Source organism: Phyllostomus hastatus, unplaced genomic scaffold, assembly GCF_019186645.2.
Source record: "Phyllostomus hastatus isolate PE091 unplaced genomic scaffold, TTU_PhHast_1.1 phas_contig_210, whole genome shotgun sequence".
Taxonomy (NCBI): Eukaryota; Metazoa; Chordata; class Mammalia; order Chiroptera; family Phyllostomidae; genus Phyllostomus; species Phyllostomus hastatus.
This window is the reverse complement of record NW_025333737.1, coordinates 27,672,637-27,689,449: the sequence shown is the minus strand read 5'-3', so window position 1 is coordinate 27,689,449 and position 16,813 is coordinate 27,672,637. Positions and strand designations below refer to the sequence as shown.

Genomic DNA, 16,813 nt, shown 5'->3' with positions numbered 1-16,813 from the left:
GCCCATGTTTTATACTCTCAGAAGACTGGGGAAACTAGGTAACCGAAATCACAGGTGGCCTGGGGAGGAAAAAAATAACCATGACTTATTTAAACTAGGTGTTCGCCTCATCACATCCTCCATGAGCGTCAGGGTGGTTCGAAAAGTCTGCAACGTGGATTTCGCTGCAGGTGGGAAGAGAAGAGACCGTAGAGAACCAGGGGAGGGGAAAGGGAGAAGCAGAGGCTCCTGGGAAAAATCCTTACAGCAGAATGAGCCGCCTTTAGAAGGCTGCGTCGGTTGTAACTCTTCAAAAATAAACAATAAAGCTGAGGTCATCGCTATGAGAGTGGACCGACAGACAGTCAGCAGCTGGGACATTGATAGTCTTCTCGTTTCGGGACATCCAGCACCAGCTGGAACATGTGCTTCCTCTCAGAGGAGGCCCCAGAGCAACTGGGAGCTTAAGGGCAGAGACAGTGGTTGTGCATCCCTCCCTCTCTCCTTCTGGTTCCTCAGCGTCCTTGGGGGTAGACACTCTCTCTCTGGGGCTAATCAGACGAGGGCAGCCACATTCAGCAGAGAACAACGGCGATGTTAGGTAAAGCATGGGGAAATGAAGAGGGAAGGGAGTTAAGAGGCAGACAGGGAAGCAGATGTGAAATGGAGGTGGAAGAAGATAGGCCTGGAAGAGAAGGGGATAAGTCCTTAGAAAGTGTTAGGACCCAGTTAGTCAGTCAACAAACATTTAGTGTGTACCTAATATATATCGAGCCATGTGCTGGGAGTGGGAGGTGCAGCAGTGGACAAGAGAACATGGGGCTTTTTAGGGGTGGGGTGTGGTTAGCTTTGTAAATTAGACATGGGGAGAAAGCGACTATTTGGAGCAGGAAGGGGCTGAAAGCCCTGGAAACAAGAAGAAAAATATCACCGAGAGAGAACGGGCCCCAGACACATGGGTAGCGACTGGTAGGGAGGTCTCTCACATCGAAATACAGAAGGAACCACCAGTTGGCTCTGGCTCTGCAGACTGATGCAGGGAGGGTGGGGAAGGCGAGAAGTCAGAAAGGGGAAGGACGGCAGTGGGTGTGTGTGGAAGGTAAAGACAGTTCAAGTAAAAAAACTGTTTACTTGAGCACGGCCCCCCACCTTGTGGGAGGACACCTTTGGGCGAAGGAGCGGTTCTCAACAAATGGCGGCTGCAGTCACCTGGGGAGCTTCCTCGTACATGCGTCTGGTCCCAACCCAAGGTTCTGATTTCCTCTGCGCAGGGTAGGACTCAGTATTCAGAACTTAGGAGAAGCTCGCTGCTAAGTGTCCAGTGCGGTTGGGGAGAAAAGGGGCACTTGGAGGCTGCCTGGCCTGGCCTCCCCTCCCCGCCACACCCCCCCCCCCCCCCCGTGGAGCACAGGGCCCTGGTCAGAGATGCCGATCTGTGAGAAGGGAAGTCTTGAGGTGGTTGGGGGGGGCGGGGTGCGTGTTGAAAGTGAGGCCCAAAGACTTCAACGCTCCTGACAAAAGTGTAAGGGGGCCCTATCCTAAGGGAGCGCCCCTTTCCTCGGTGGTACCTTTGGTGTGAGAGAGGCCAGATGGACTAGAAATTTTAAAAAACAAACAAAACAAGAAAGTGGCGGCGGCTTTCAAGAGCAAAGAACCATTCAAGTAACTCAAAACTGCTGCCAAATTCTAAGTGTTTGCACCCTGTCTTCCCACATGCGCACGTGCCCCCCCTTTTTTTTTCACTTCCGCTGTCTTCATGATGGGGCTCCTGGGGTTGGAGAATCACAGCTGACCCCAGCTTTCATCCCACAAAGGGTCTGGCAGTGGCCCAGCAGGATATGCAACCCCACCTCCCCCCCAAATCCCTGAGTCACTGAATCCGGGTGGAGTCCTCAGCTTGACAGTGAAGCAATCTGAACATGAAAAATGGCCTGGGAACAGAATGTGTGGTCTACATAAACAAGTCACATGTAGATGTAATTGTATGCAAATATTCATCCTTTAACTCAGCAAACATTTCCTGCCAGTCCTCTGTGTACCTGCCTCAATCCTTCCAGGGTAGTTCAAGGTCTAGCAGGGAGTCAGAAGTGAACATAGGTGTGCAATTGACTCACGCTTGTGCCAAGAACTGTCCAGAGAAGGAAGATTGTATGGCTGGGTGGGAGTTTGGTGTTCAGACTTTAAGCAGAGTCTCTGAGGATGCATTAGGAATTTACCAAAAGAGAGGAAGGATTAGTAAGGAACAGAAACGGTAGAGAAGTGTACATTTAGGAACTTACAGGTAGTAAGGATAAGCATTGTTTTTGGAAACTTTGTTATCCACGCTCATAGAAACAGGAGTGTAAGTGTACTGGGCCAGGATGCCAATGTATTTCTCACTGTGGGTTATGGTTTAAAAAAAAAAAGAAAAAGGAAAGCCACTGTTCTAAAGTGTAGGTGTGGTTAGCCTCATTTTACAGGTGAGGACACCTAGCTTTGGTATCCAACCTCTCTGCACGTGGGATGTGTAAGTTTCGAACCAAGGCTTGGGAGGAAGCCAGAGTGGATTCTTTCTCACTAACTAATGTGAGGTGGCCTTCCTAAGTTACAAGGCTTAGAGATCTGGGAGAGAAAGATAAACCTACACAGGCAGCACCTGCCAAGCACTGTATTCCCAGCACCTCCTTCAAAGAGAGAATTGAAGAAGACACCACCTCCACACTCGAGGTGCCAGTTACAATGCTTATTCCAGGAGTGCCTCAGTGGCACGTAATAGGATTAAGAAAAGCGGCCCGGGAATCTACTTTTAGAGAGCTTCAGGGGATTCTGATGCCAACTTTTGGGGACCGCCAGTTAGGGGGTGGCCACAATAACCAGGTGAGGATTACAGGGGCTTGAACTGAGACGTTGAAAATAATCCCCTCTTAGAAGTCGCGCAGTCCCAGCTCCTGCATTGTCCAATGCATCGTTGTACAAAGTTGCCCTGGAGATCTTTTCCGTCTCTCGAGGCAATGAGGAGAGAGAGATTACCTAAATGGCTGGTGGCTTTCCACTCACCAAGAACGAGACTACAAGGCTAAGAAGCCGGAGCTCCCAGCTACACCACAGCGACGCGGGATTGAGGCGTAATTTATACACTACGTAGAGGACTTTTCAGGGCCTTACCCTGAGGACTTCTGATTGGCTTTACGGAAGATCTATCATTCATCTTCTGGGTTAGAGGTGGGTGGAAGGTCAACCACAACCAATACAAAACCAGTCCTCAGCTAGGCCCCGCCCCATCTAGCTTCCTGTTGCTGTCCATCAACCACCTCGTGGGCGGGACTTTTCCTCCTTCCAGTTGGCTAGGGGACATGTCATTTACTCTACAGTAGCTTTTCGGTTGGTGCGTTCTACAGTCCATCAGTTACATTTCACATTTCTATTGGTCAAACCAACGTCGCTCTAGATTACTCTCTTTGATTGGTTAGTAGTGCTGTCGGTCCCCAATGTACAGCACTCTTACTGGTGAACGCTGCCGTCGCTCGGGCGGTGGCGGGCTCCGGGATTGGCGGGTGCTGGGCGGGCGGTGTCAGGCTCTCGGTGGCGGCGGAGGCGGCGGAGGCCAGGGAGGAAGATGTCGTAATGAGCGGTGGGTCCTGGCCACTGCCGGTGGGGTCTTCCCGGCCCCCAAGGGTCGGGAAGACGGGCAGAGGCCGCAGGGAGGGGGAACCGGGGCTGGGGGTTGCCCCCTGGGGCCGGGCCTGGCGCCGGGGCCCGGCTCCGGGAGGGGCGGGGGAGGAAGGATTCCCGCCCGGAGGAGGAGCGGGGCTGGCCAGCCGGGCGGAGGCACCCGGAAGGGGGCGTTCGACTCCCCGCCTCCTCGGAGCCCGCTGGGCGGGAGGGCAGCGCTTCCGGGGGCTGGAGAGAGGAGCGGGCACCTGGGGCCGACTGAGCACCCCCTCCGCCAGGTCGCCGACCCCTCCCCGCCCTCCACAGCGCTGTCTGGCCTTTGGATAATGCTTGGGTCTTCTCCGAGGAGGCGGCCAACGCCCCTTCGTGCTTTGCCTTGTGTTCAGAGGACCCTTCTGCACTCTTAACTCGAGATGCCCACCAGCGATTCAGGGCTCGCCCGAATGCAGAGAGGGGCAAGGGGAATGGTTAAAATTCAGACAGTGCCAACCATATGGGCACTGCTGGATATAGAAGCCAAAGTGGTTACCAGTGTATCCCAATTGAGAGATGGTGTCAGGACACAGGGGCACTCCCTAGACAGAAGACCTTTCGCCTTAAGGCTGCGAGTAGGCAAGACCTTTTAATATGTTCGTTTCACTTGGATCCTTGACCCTCCAGCTAAATATTTTGCAAGAACTGTGAGATGTTTAAGAACTTGTTGACAAAGCTAGCCTGTTAACTTGCTGTCCCGTTGGGGGTGGGGGAGGCAGGTGAATCCCAAAGGCCAGGCACAAACTTAAGAAATGAACAGAAAAAAAATAAAACAAAATGGATACTTTCCTTTCATCCTGTCCCCATCCCCTTTGGTGACTTATGAATCAGCCTCTTACCCGTGCTTCTTGGCATATGTGTCTGGTGGTTTTATAATTTTAGTTGAAAAGGAACTGTCTTCTCTGGGCAATTGAGAAACCTGTCTTTACTGCATTCTTTGGTTTTGATTCCAATATCCTGTGATGTAATTTTTTCTGAACTAACTTGATCCAAGTCAGCTGGGTCAGTCTGGTTTTTCTCAGGGCACATGCTCCAAACTTTGTTTCTTCTGAGGTCACTTCTTATTCACTTGTTGAAAAAGGGTGGGAGGAGCCAGTAGTCTGGCCCTCCGTTACACCAATTGCACTGCAGATAGCAGGGTGATGACTGTTTTAAGGTACACTGGTAGGAATTGTCTAAAAACCCACATGTTCTACACCAGAAAGCATTAAGTGTTACCCTAGTGGAGGGCTAAGTGTTGAGTTGGTAATTTGGATAAAATTATTAGGGCTAGAGAGTTTAGGGTGTTGGCCAGCTCACAGAGGCAGTGAGAAGAATGATGGTAGCATTCCTACCACATGAGTAATTTTGATGAATGGGACAGAGAAACCTGTTGTCTGCAATAATGAATATAACTGCACTGACTTGTTTTTGTTTTAAATTCTCATGTGTGATGAAGGGGGCACGTCTGTCTGTCATACAGCCTATCAGTTGGGTTGATTAATAGGCACTAATACCTTTTGGAAATGGATTCTCTTTGGGACAACTGGGAAGATTTCTAATTCTGGTTTTTGCACTTGGTTGTACAGAGGCTTAACCTCTTCATTTAAAAGTAGCAGCAACAAGAAAAAAAATGCTGTTCTGACACATTATGAACCCCTGAGCTAAGCTGTTAAAGATACGGTCTCTTTTTAAAAAATGTATATGTATACATATACATATACACACATACACACACAGTTACTCTCTTGGCAAAGAAGACCCAAGTAGGGTAGTTCCTAAACTTACCCTGACTGCCCAGCAGGGAGAAGTAGCTCCAGGAGGCAGAGTTTGGTATCACGGTTTTTTTAAAAGATTTTATTCGTTTATTTTTTTAAGATTTATTTATTTATAGATAGAGGGAGAGAACCGTCAATATGTGGTTGCCTCTTGCACCGCCCCCTACTGGGGACCTGACCTGCAACCCAGGCATGTGCCCTCACTGGGAATCAAACTCATGGGTCTGGTTCGCAGGCTGGTGCTCAGTCCACTGAGCCATATCATCCAGGGCTTATTCATTTATTTTTAGAGATAAGGGAAGGGAGGGAGAAAGAGAGGGAGAGACATCAATGTGTGAGAGTAACATTGATGGGTTGCTTCCTGCCTGTGCCCCAACCTGGGGTGGCCCCACAACCCAGGCATGCCCTCTGACTTGTAATCGAGTGGTGGGGTGGGGGGCATCCCTTTGTGGTACACCTACCCAGCTGAGCCACACCGATCAGAGCGGCATCATTGTTGATAGCACTTAGATTAACTGGCTTTTTCTCTCAGAGTCTATTAAAGTTTGTCTCTCTGGAGTCTTGTCAGAGGAGAGAGGAAGCTGTAAGAATATTTTGGCAAATGTCTGGGTAAAGATGCCTCACGACCTAACAGCAGGTAGGGTAGTTCATTTGAGTATCTCGGCCTTGAACTTCCTAGTTGTTGATTATAAGCAGTCTTTTGGAGAAGTTGCAGGGTCCCTCGTAGCTGAACAGTCCTTTGCTACAGGTATGTAGTAAGTCTCAAACTTGCTTTAAGCAAGTATTGCCCAACTAGGGCCCTGTGAAGACATTCTAAGCTTGTTGCAGCCAACCAGTACACCCTGGTATTGACGTGGGTTCAGCAGTGTTCGAGACCTTGCTCACCCCCATTTCTGTGATGGGGATGCAGCACGGTTTTGTGAGACTCCCCTTCACTCATCTGTCCTCTGCATGCACACAGAGTGGAAGATGCAGAGAGACGCTGTTTTAAAGGGTGTGTAGAGCATCAGGAAGTTTAGAGGTACAGTTGCGTGAACACTTCTGAGTTTACACAGTTATAATCTGAGGCCTTGTGGGCTGTAGACTTGGAGTAAAATCTTTTTGGAGAAGCTGCAATACTTACGAGTTTATTGGGTGACAGTATCCGTTTGGGCAGCTTACCTGGATTTGTGAACTTATTCCCACCAAGTTTGAAACCAGGGACCCTTGGTCTACATGCTGGGCCAAACCAGTACCAGCAGGGCTGAGAAATGGACATTCTTGTGGAATACGTTTGTCGATGTGTTTGCTTGCTTGTTTTTTGCTTTGCTTTCGTTTTGGATACACATGCAACTCCTTGTGACTTCTAGAGCTCTTGAAGGAGGGGGCAAAGCTTTCTCTCCGTTTCTTCCTTCATAGAGCCAGTGCTTGGATCTTTGTATTTCTGAAATGCAGTTGAAACTCTCTCTCCTAAGAAGTTCTTCCTCACCCAGGCCAGATGGCTAAGTTGGTTGAAGCATTGTCCTGTCCACCAAAAGGTTCCAGGTTCAATTCCTGGTCAGGGCACATACCTAGGTTGTGGGTTTAATTCCAGGTCAGGGCATGTGAGGGAGGCAGCCAGTCAGTGTTTCTCTTTCACACTGACGTTTTTCTCTCTTCCTTTCTCTCTAAAATCAATAAACATAGCCTCAGGGGAGGATTTAAAAAATGACTAAAAATAAGTTCTTCAATTATCAGCAGCACTTTTTTGGATGGCAGCATTCTCTTAGGAGACCTCAGGGTGGGGAGGTCTCACTGTTCTGTCAGTTATCTGCCAGAATTGGGGGAAAGAAGCAGGCGAAAATGTGAGGCATTACCAGTTCCAGGGGCATTGTCGGCCTGAGTAGGAAAGGGATTAGGGATTACCCTTGAGGAGATGCTCGGAGGTTGCACTGGTGGATTCGTTCCAGTTGACAGGATTCCCAAATGGAAAACTGATTTTTCTGTTGCTGAAGAGAGCCCAGGAGCCAGCTCAGCACTCGCAGCCTGGGGGAGGCTACAGCTTCCACTGCGGGTCTGGGAAGAGTTTTTCTGAGGCTCTGAGGCCGCTGTTGGCACAGGGAATGACTGCACTTCTCACCGGGGTGGGCTTCTGGCTGGTGGACTCTGGACTGAGGAGCAAGGGCGCATGGAAGGGTGAAGCTCCCGGTTTAGACGTTTCTCAGTTTACCCCCCGGCGAGTGGCTCTGAGCAGTGTGGCAATTTCAAAGGCCATTTGTGTCATAGGAAGAGCCTGCTGACCGACCCAGCTGTTTGAACCCTCCCTTTGGATGACAGCTCACTCCTTAGCGACCACTTGTTTCCATGTCACAGGGGCGTGCCGTACCCAGCCAGGAGCCCCAGAACATCACAGTGCACTGGGGTGACTTGTTTCTGATGCTAAGGGCCCTGAGGTGCCAGTTTGTCCCCAGGTTGTTAGGTGGCCTTTTTCATCTCAGCAAGAGGGTGACAATGGCTCAGGAGCCAGGAGGCACTGGCCTGTACATTTTCAAATGTCCTCTTTCTAGAGCTTCCTGTCTGGGTTATCTGTTACATCTCCTGTGGGACTGGGTGGAAGCACAAAGCAGCGTCTCTGGAGAGTGTGAACAGAGTGAGAGAGAGCGGGCAGGGCCGTGTGATTGCGAGTGGAATATTTCTGCTCCAGGTCACTGTCTAATTGGAAGTCTCAGATTCGCCTAAAAACAGACCAAAACATTTCCCAACCTTCAAAAACATAATTGGTAAGCCAACCCTCTCTCCCCAGGACAAATGAAGTCACCACCCATTTCAGAAGCTGATCTTAGCCCGGGGTTGACTCACAAAGAAATGTGCCAAAGCAGAGGAAGCATGCGTTTTCACATACTGTTATTCTTTTTTTTTGGGGGGGGGGCAGTATATTTTGGTTTCTTTTTTCTTCCTGTTCTCCAGAACAGAATTCTTTTTAATTTTAAGACTTTATTTATTTATTTTTAGAGAGAGGTGAAGGGAGGAAGAGAGGGAGAGAAACATCAATGTGTGGTTGCCTCTTGCACACCTCCTACTGGGGACCTGGCCCGCAACCCAGGCATGTGTCCTGACTGGGAATCAAGCCAGCGACCCTTTGGTTCATAGGCCGGTGCTCAATCCACTGAGCCACACCAGCCAGGCTCCAAGACAGAATTCTGAGGACCAGTATTCTTTGCACCATTTCCTGGGACTGCTTCTCCGAGAGGGAAGAGTTCTCAGCATTCCCTGCTGCCCCGTGTTCCCACTCCTCCAGAGTCCCTTCCAGTATTCAGAGTGTGACCCAGGCAGTATGCATAGTAGCCCATGACAGTCACATTTTGGGGAGAGGAATTCAGGGTGGGGACAGATAAGAGGTATTCATGTAGGAGGTACCCTCATCATCTTACCTTACTTGGAAAAGAACTTCCCTCCAGCGGATGTTAATTGAAAGCAGCACTGAAATGTAGTGCCTGGGGCATGGTGGTGAGAACACGTGTGCTTTGCAGTATTTGTCCGGGAGCAGGACTGGACTCATCCTATGGGAGGTGACTGACGGGGTTCAGAGTTCCATCTGGGACTGGATAGGCTGAGCCGACCCAGTGAGCAGAGCCCAGCTGAGTGCCAGGATGTGCAGCCTGCAGGTTTTCTCCTTTGGTTCTTAGGCTCCGTGTGGGCTTTCCCACTCCACGGTCTCCAGGATTCACGCATCCATCCATCCAACAAATATATATCAAGCACCTACTATGTGCCAGGTGGGGTGGTACATCAGTGACTGAGGCAGACAGAGGTCCATGCCTTTAGGAGGCTTACCTCTCAGTGGGAGACAATAAATAACTACTAGATTTTAGACGGTGAGACGTGCTGAGGAGAAAAATAGGGTAAAGCACAGGAAGAATGTGAGCACTGCAGTTTACAGAGGGTGGTTGGGGAGAGTCTCAGTGAGAAGTGACATTGGAGTGAAACTGTGAAGGGGGGGAGCACTGACCCATCCTCAGTCTGGGCGAGGGGCAGGGGGTGAAAACTGAGGCAGAGAGAACAGCAGGTGCAAAGACCCCGGGAAGGGGCCACACCTGCCGTGTTCAGGACCAGCAGGGAGGACCGCGGGGCGGAAGCCGTGCAGGAGAGGGACAGGGAGAGGTCGGGAGGACAGGCCCCACGGGGCTCTGGCTCTTTCTTCGCCTCACGGCGGGATGCTATGGGGGGACTCCAAGCGGAGGAGTCATGTCATGACTTAATTTGACGGGTCTCACCAGATGCGTGTTGAGGGCGGGCCAACAGGGACAAGGTGAGAAGCCCAGCTAGGAGGAAGGCGTTCGCAGTTACACAGGTGAGAGGATGGGGACCTGGGCCCAGGCGACAGCCAGAGGGGGTGGCAAAAGCAGTCAGATTCCGACTGTGTCTCCAAGGTGGAGCCAGAAGTGTTTGCCGACTCGCATGCCGAGTGTGGGGAGGAAGAAGGGTGACTCCCAAGGCTTTGGGGCTGAGCCGCGGGAGGGCTGGAGTGCCTGCCGTTCACTGCGGTGGGGGGCTTTGATGGAGGCGCAGAATTAGAGAGAGATCAGTAGCCCTGTTCAGGGCTAATTAGATTTGAGTTGCTTATTAATGCAGTTGCCAGTAGTCAGTCAGATATGCAAATCTGAAGACATAAATTTGGGAGTCACCATTGTGTAGAACCTATATGTTACTGGTTTTTAAAACCACGAGACTTGATGAAATCACCCAGGAAGTATGTGTAAACTGAAGAAAAACAGGTCTTAAGCTAGAGCCTGGGGGCAGCCCAAGCATTTAGGATTCGAGAGTTGGGGAGGACCCAGCCAAGGACGTCCTAGAAGAGGTGGCCAGAGACGTGGGCGGCCAGCCTGGCAAGCGTGTCCTGGAGCCAAGTGAAGAGAGTGTTTTCCAGGAGGAAGACGGGTCAGCTGTCGGAGGATCCACTCAGAAGATGAGGCCTAGGAATGAAACCTTAGACTTAGCGAGGTAGAGGTCAGTGGTGGTGTGCGCAGGCTCTGTGTGTGGGTGGGGCAGGGGCTGCCTGGCTGGAGCAGGTTCAAGGAAGACTGGCAGGAGAGACACTTGGGATAGCGAGTGCAGGTGACGCTTGCAAGGAGTTTTTCATTGAGAAAAAGAGAAATAATAGATCCTAGCTAATGAAGGGAATTTTAGCTTCTTGATGAAGTTGTGGACACACATCAGGGTCCTGGGCTCAGGCTGGGGTCAAAGTTCAGAGTCGGGAAGACTGGGTGGCCCGGTGCGGTGCCTAGGTGGAGACACAATCTCCATTCTTCATTCACTTTTCTCCTTTGGCTAGTGGTATTAGCCAACCAACACCCCGAGTTGTTCCTCTTTAATAAAAGTCAAAGGAATTCCTTTTACTGTTTGTTATTGAGCTCCTTTACAAGGTTACTGTGACGGCTGGAAACTTGCTTCTCGGCGACGCTCAGTGCGGTTTGGAGTCGTGCACAAGCTGGTTCCCTTAGCTCGTTTGTCAGCTCCCTCAGAGGCTCAACTCTGTTCTCCAAAACCAGCCTGGCTCGCTCTTCCCTTACCAGCTCCGAATCCTTCCAGGCCAGGCAACTGGGAAAGACGAGGCTTAGAAACTATTTTGTTGGCTCTTGGCCCAGCTGCGCTGACCAAAATAGACAGCAGAAGGACTGTTTGTGTGGAGTGAAATTCCTGCAGGCGAAATACCAGAGCGGGAGGCCAAGAAAGCCGTGGCTGGGGCGGCAGGAACCTTCGGGGGTGGGGAAGGCTGGGTGCCCACGGCCCGGCTGGGGAGTGTGAGCCAAGCGTCCCTCCCAGAGAGAGGGGAGCTTCGTGAAGCCTGCTGTCGGGGTGTTTCTTTCGGCCCCTCTTCTCGCTCGTTCCCTGTCTCAAGGGAAAGAGCAGCGGAACAGCCCCTAGCCCACAGCCAGGGCTTCTGGGCCCCTCGGGCCGGTTCCTGTTATGCGGAGCTGCCAGTGTCCATCTATCCATGGAAAGACCCCCAGGACGGAGACGCGCTCCCGCCGGCATGGGGCATGGTGGGGGAAAGCGGTGCTGCACACGGCCCGGCCCCTGCCCCACGCTTGTTGGGGCGGGAGGGAAGGGGAACATGTTTCCGGGGCGAGTTATGCATGAGCTCCGAAGGAGGACTGCGGATAGACAAATGGAGGAGAGCACGCTTAGGTTCCGAGTGAGAGGGCTCGTCGGGAGCTGCAGAAGCGGAGAAGGCGAAGGCGGGCGAGAAAGGAGGGGGGTGGAGGGGGAGGAGAGGTAGGAGGGCAGATGGTTTTGGCCTCTCTGAGTTTATCCTAGATCAACTGGAAGCTCCTGCAGGGTTTATGCTGGGGAGTGGCCGAATGGGATTTGCATCATGGGAAGTTTCTTCTGCCCCGGCCCGTGTGGCGCAGGGGGTTTAGCGCGGCAGTGAACCAAAGGTCTCTGGGTGTGAGTCCCAGGCAGGGCACAGGCCTGGGCTGCGGGCCGGGTCGCCAGGTGAGGGCGTGCGAGAAGCAGCGGTCGTATTTCTCTCGCACGTCGCACAACGGTGTTTCCCTTCCTCTCTTTGTCCCTCCCTCCCTCTCTCTCTCTAAAAAATAAATAAATGAAATCTTAAAACACAAAAAAGATTCTCCTGACCAGAATAGGGAGACTGGACACGAGGGGCAAGACCAGCGCTGGGAAGCCCTTTGGACGGCTCTGGGCAGTATTTCAGGCCGAGCTGACGGCGCTTAGTGCCGGGACAGCGGTGATGGCGACGAGGGGCGCTGAGGCTTGTGCTTGGGAGGTAGAATCACAAGGACTGGATGACTGGTGATGAGGGTGGCGCTCAGGTTTCACTGTGATCGGAAATACCAGCAGAGAGGATGTTTTACCCAGACCTTCGCTCAGCCTGCGCCACGGAAGAGCTGCCTTCGCCGTGGGCCGGCCGGCGTGTCTGTTTGGTGGTGCAGACAGACCGGGTCCACCCGGGGCGGGGGCCTCCCGTGAGCACGAGGGAGACGTCAGGCTGTCGTTCCTTAGTGGGCGGTGAGCGTCACCAGAGGCATCCACCTCCTCTCATCTCAGGGGCCTGGAAGACCCCTGTGAGGAAGTCCCCTGCCTGTCACACACTGTGCTGTCAGTAAGTCTGGCTGAGTAGGCGTTAGCTAGTAAGAGAGGAGAAAGCTCTAAGCAAGGAAAGGGCATCAGCAGAGATGGAGGCTCCTCCAGGGTCTAGAGGAAGGCCCCTGGTGCCCGGGGACCGGAGAGCTAGGGGGAGGGTGGGCGGAGGCGGCAGCTCAGTGTCGGAAGTCCTGCGGGCAGCCCAAGTGGAAGGCGCCCCGAGGGCTGGATGCACGTGGTCTGCACTCAGCGGAGAGACCTGGGCCCCGCGCGGCCGACCCGTGGAAGATGCCTGCAGCCATGTCTGTGGGCACGGTCACTCACGGAGTGGGTGTTGGCTGAGAAGGACGGATTCTGAGAAACGTCAGCATTGAAGGGGTGGCAGAAGGAAAAGGAACCCACAAGGGGAAGAGATGACCAAAGAGGCAGAAGAAAATCCATGGTGTTGTTTTTTGTTTGTTTTTTTGAAGAGTTTATTTATTTTTAGAGAGAGGGGAACAAAGGGAAAAGAGAGGGAGAGGAGCATCGATGTGTGAGAGAAACACAGTTTGGGCGCCTCTCGCGTTCCTGCCGCAGCCCAGGCACGTGCCCTGACTGGGAATCGAACTGGTGACTTTTCGGTCTGCAGGCCGGCACTCAGTCCACTGAGCCGCACCAGGCAGAGCCCATGGTGTTTTCGAGGAGGCAGGAATGGTCGAAGGTCAAGAACTGAAGAGGGTCTCTTGGCTTTGGTAATGAGGAGGTGACCTGTGAGGAAAGGCAGAGAGCCAGGGTGAGAGTCCCAGTGCCACTGCTGGGGGTGCGAACAAGTGAGAAATGAGGGGACGGGGTCGGCCAAGGACAGAGGAAGAGACGGCTGTAGCTGGAGGGGACAAAGGTAGAAATACACTCTCGGTCTGCCCACCAAGAGCTGGGATGCTCAGGGCATGCTTTACTCATGGCCTTAGAGTTTAACTGGCTTCCAGTCAAGGGAAAGGAAAGACAGGCGTGGCCCCATCGGGCACTGGACGTTTTCCGTGGAGCCAGAGCGAGCTACTATTGCTTGTATAGTAAATCACTGTGCAACTTCACCGGCCAAGGGACTCTGCTGGGGAAGTTTTAGCCAACCTGACACAGAACTCTGAAAGAAATGCTTCCTTTTCTTCCAAGAACATGCAGCCATCCGCCTTACCAGTGTTGTTGCTGAATGTCGGTCTCAGTGACTGGACATAAGCTGCTGGAAAGGGCAAATGGCCCAGTTAAAACGGTGGAAGTGGTGTAACACAGTTACGGTACATAACTGCCTGAGAGTCCCTTTGCAGCCTCCACGCAAAGGAGAAGCTCAGCACAATGTAGGTCCAGAGTACACAGTTTAAATATAAGCTTCCGAGTTAATGAGGTTCTAAAGTCTTTGATCACAATCTTGTAGTTCCGTACCTGCGCCATTTCTTAGCCACTTTTCATTTCCAAACACCAACGGGAAATGCTTCTCGTTTCCCTCGCGTGGTCAGTTTGAGGGTGCAGCTCTGTTCATCTCAGGGTACCATGGCAGGGAGATCGGTGGGTCTCGGTTTTGGCTGCCCAGGTCCGCAGCGCAGGGGCCACAAAACTCTGAGTGGTCCCGGGAGAAGTACTTACAAATGCTGGTTTGCAGCCTAGAGGAGTATCTCGAGAGCCAGCTGGGGAGGGAAATGAGACCCCACTGAAACGGTGCGACGGGGGGCGCCAGCAGGCTGCAGCTCACTTCAGTCAACTGTGCTGTCGCTTCCAACGGAAGGCTCACTCAGAGCCCAGCCCAGCCTCCCCGCGGTTTGAGTCCAGCGGAGTAACAACTGCGGAGGGACAGAGGGAGATGGGGAAGGGCGATGAGTGAGAGGCTCACGGCCAGTTTTCATTTCCTTGGCGCTCCGTCCTGTGCTGATGTCCTTCCGCTCCACAACAGAAGATGTCTGCGGGAGGGTCACTCACCAGTTTTCGCTAAGTGAGCCCGAGCCCAGGGAGCCCCCCGGGAAAGCCTCTGCCTTCCCTTCCCAGGCCTGCCAGCGACTAACTCGTCGTGTGTGTGTAGGGGCCTTTGTTTTCATCTTGTGTTCTCATCAGTAGCACGGTCTGAGAATTGTAAAAATCTTAGAGGTGATTCAGGCCAAGTGTCCACCCCTCCACCCTGGACACCCCGGCTCTGGCGGACACACATTCTGCCTCTGGTTAAATGGCCCCAGGGAAGGGAGAACATCACTTCAAAAGGCAACTGATTGTATCTTCTGAACGCTTTCCCTGTATTAACCTGAAAACTGCCTTCTTGAAATTTCTTCCCTGAAGTTTTGGTTCCACCCTTTGAGCCCACGGGTGGAACAAAGACCCTGGTGACGGTGGCTGCTCTGCATCCCCGTCACCGCTGCCGTCCTCCGGACCAGCTCCCCGGCAGGTCCCGCCCCCTTCCAGAGCACCCCCCAGGATGGAACCTGACCCTCCAGATGTGGCCCAAGTGTGCAGAACACACTAGGACTATTCTTTTTCTCCTGTGACTGAATTTTTTGGAAACGCAGCCCAAGATTGCAGTAGCATTTTTGGCAACCGCGTCTAGATTCTGCTGGCTCCCATTTAGCTTTGAGTTAAAACCACTGGGGCTTTTTCATATGACTCACTATTAAGCTCTGTCTTCCTGTTCTGTATACATGTGACTTAAAAAAAAAATCTTAAGTGCAGAATTTATTCAACTTCAAAGTTTAAAGCCACCATTTACTGATTACCCACTGTGTGCTTAATGCCTCTCATATCAATTGCCGGCGCCTCCTGGAATCCCGAGGATCACATCCCACCCCCCGTCGGACAGGACGGGGCGGTGGGGGCTGGGAGGGGAGTGCCCCGGACTCCCCACAGAGGGCCGGCGTGGGGCGGATTCTCCCTGAGACCTGGGGCCTCCTGCACACCCCAGTCCCTTAAGGTCTCCGTGGACCCAGTGCTGACTCCCGCTGTGTTTGCAGTCCTCCTCGGTCTTGTGACATCTGCAGGCTGAACTTGCCTGCGAGGTCCTTGGGGTTTCCCAAAGCTGGGAGGTGGTTAGACTGCTCTAAAGCGTCATCTTCCAGCTTCTCGGGCATAAAACCAGTGTTTAAAAACACGAAAGAGAATAGAAAAATATCAGCCCCTCACATGTAGTAAGGGCAGATTTTGTTTCCGGAAACCTGCTGCGTGAGCACGGGGCAGGGAGGTGTGTGAGTGTGTGTGTGTTTGTGGGTGTGCGTGTGCCCTGGGTCTTTGGGTATTTTGTGTTTGTATAACCGTGGTTGATGGTCTGAATAGTTTGAGCACTTTTCCAAAGAAAAAAATGTTTTTGAGTCAACTGAGACTGTTTTCATTATAACACTACAACTTAATTATGTACACACATAAATCTGTGTATCAACTCAGTGATCTAGCTCCTCTAAAATTAATTGAATAGCTACCAAAAAGCCAGTAAAATTCAAACTGGCCGCACCACTCTGTGAGGGCGACATTGGCTGGAACCTGACTCGCTGCCGTCAGCGTAAGTGCAGCGCGGACCTGACACCCTGGGCTCCGTGACTTCCGCACGCCCACCTCGCAGTGTCTGGTGTGCAGACACCGCCTGCCCACGCTGCTGGGGAGCTGTCATCCCTCCCGTCGCACCGACGCATCATGAGTTAATTGTGCAGAATTCCGTTGCCTTCATTAGCCCACGCAGTGAGAGGGGTGCCACTCGGCACTGATACAGCTGTAAACACACGGGCCCCGAAATGTGCAGATCTGGGGGTGCTCTCTAGTATTTGTCCTTTTTTAGAAGATGATCTTTGCAGTGAAAACAAGAATAAGACATTCTGGTAGAGAAAGTGTGAGCCTCCACGGAGAGGCCCACAGGCCTGGGTCCTGGGACCCATCCCTAGCCTGAGGTGCCCTGGTGGACAGTGGGCTGGGGGGGGGGGGGCGGGGCAGCAATCTGAGACAGCACGGATCTCAGAGCTTGGGTGCAGGCATGTCCGGCTTAGCCCCCAGATGAGCCTGTCATCCTGCCTGCAGTATCTTCCTTTCATGTTCATAAAAATATTACAAAAATTTGCCCTGACTGGGGTGGCTCAGTGGATTGAGTACTGGCTTGCAAACCAAAGGTCGCAGGTTCGATTCCTGGTCAGGGCACATGCCTGGGTTGTGGCCCCGGTTCCCCAGTTGGAGGCGTGCGAGAGGCAGCCAGTCGCCCTCTCTCTCACACATTGATGTTCCTCTCCCTCTATCCCTTCCCCTTTCTGTATAAAGTAAATAAATAAAATCTTTAAAAAATATATTATAAAAATTTCAGTCAGGTGCCTTGTTGAAGGAAAATGTGCACTGTAGGC

The 16,813-nt window shown here is 52.3% G+C and overlaps 1 protein-coding gene and 1 long non-coding RNA gene across 3 annotated transcripts in view; one reads left to right on the top strand and one right to left on the bottom strand.

The window, feature by feature from the left end:
* The first annotated feature begins 3,489 nt into the window (after window positions 1–3,489).
* Window positions 3,490–16,813, top strand: part of SP2 (Sp2 transcription factor) — a 24,681-nt gene continuing 11,357 nt past the window's right edge. The window contains exon 1 of the mRNA XM_045837215.1: window positions 3,490–3,589. Within this exon, the coding sequence (XP_045693171.1) occupies window positions 3,583–3,589 (7 nt within the window). The 5' untranslated portion in view covers window positions 3,490–3,582. The remainder of the gene's footprint in view (window positions 3,590–16,813) is intronic.
* The window catches only part of LOC123817496, a 6,605-nt gene continuing 2,754 nt past the window's right edge, over window positions 12,963–16,813 (bottom strand). For both annotated transcript variants that reach the window (XR_006785434.1, XR_006785433.1), the window contains 2 exons: window positions 13,657–14,296; window positions 12,963–13,232 (listed from right to left, as the gene is read on the bottom strand). This is a non-coding gene — a long non-coding RNA (uncharacterized LOC123817496). The remainder of the gene's footprint in view (window positions 13,233–13,656; window positions 14,297–16,813) is intronic.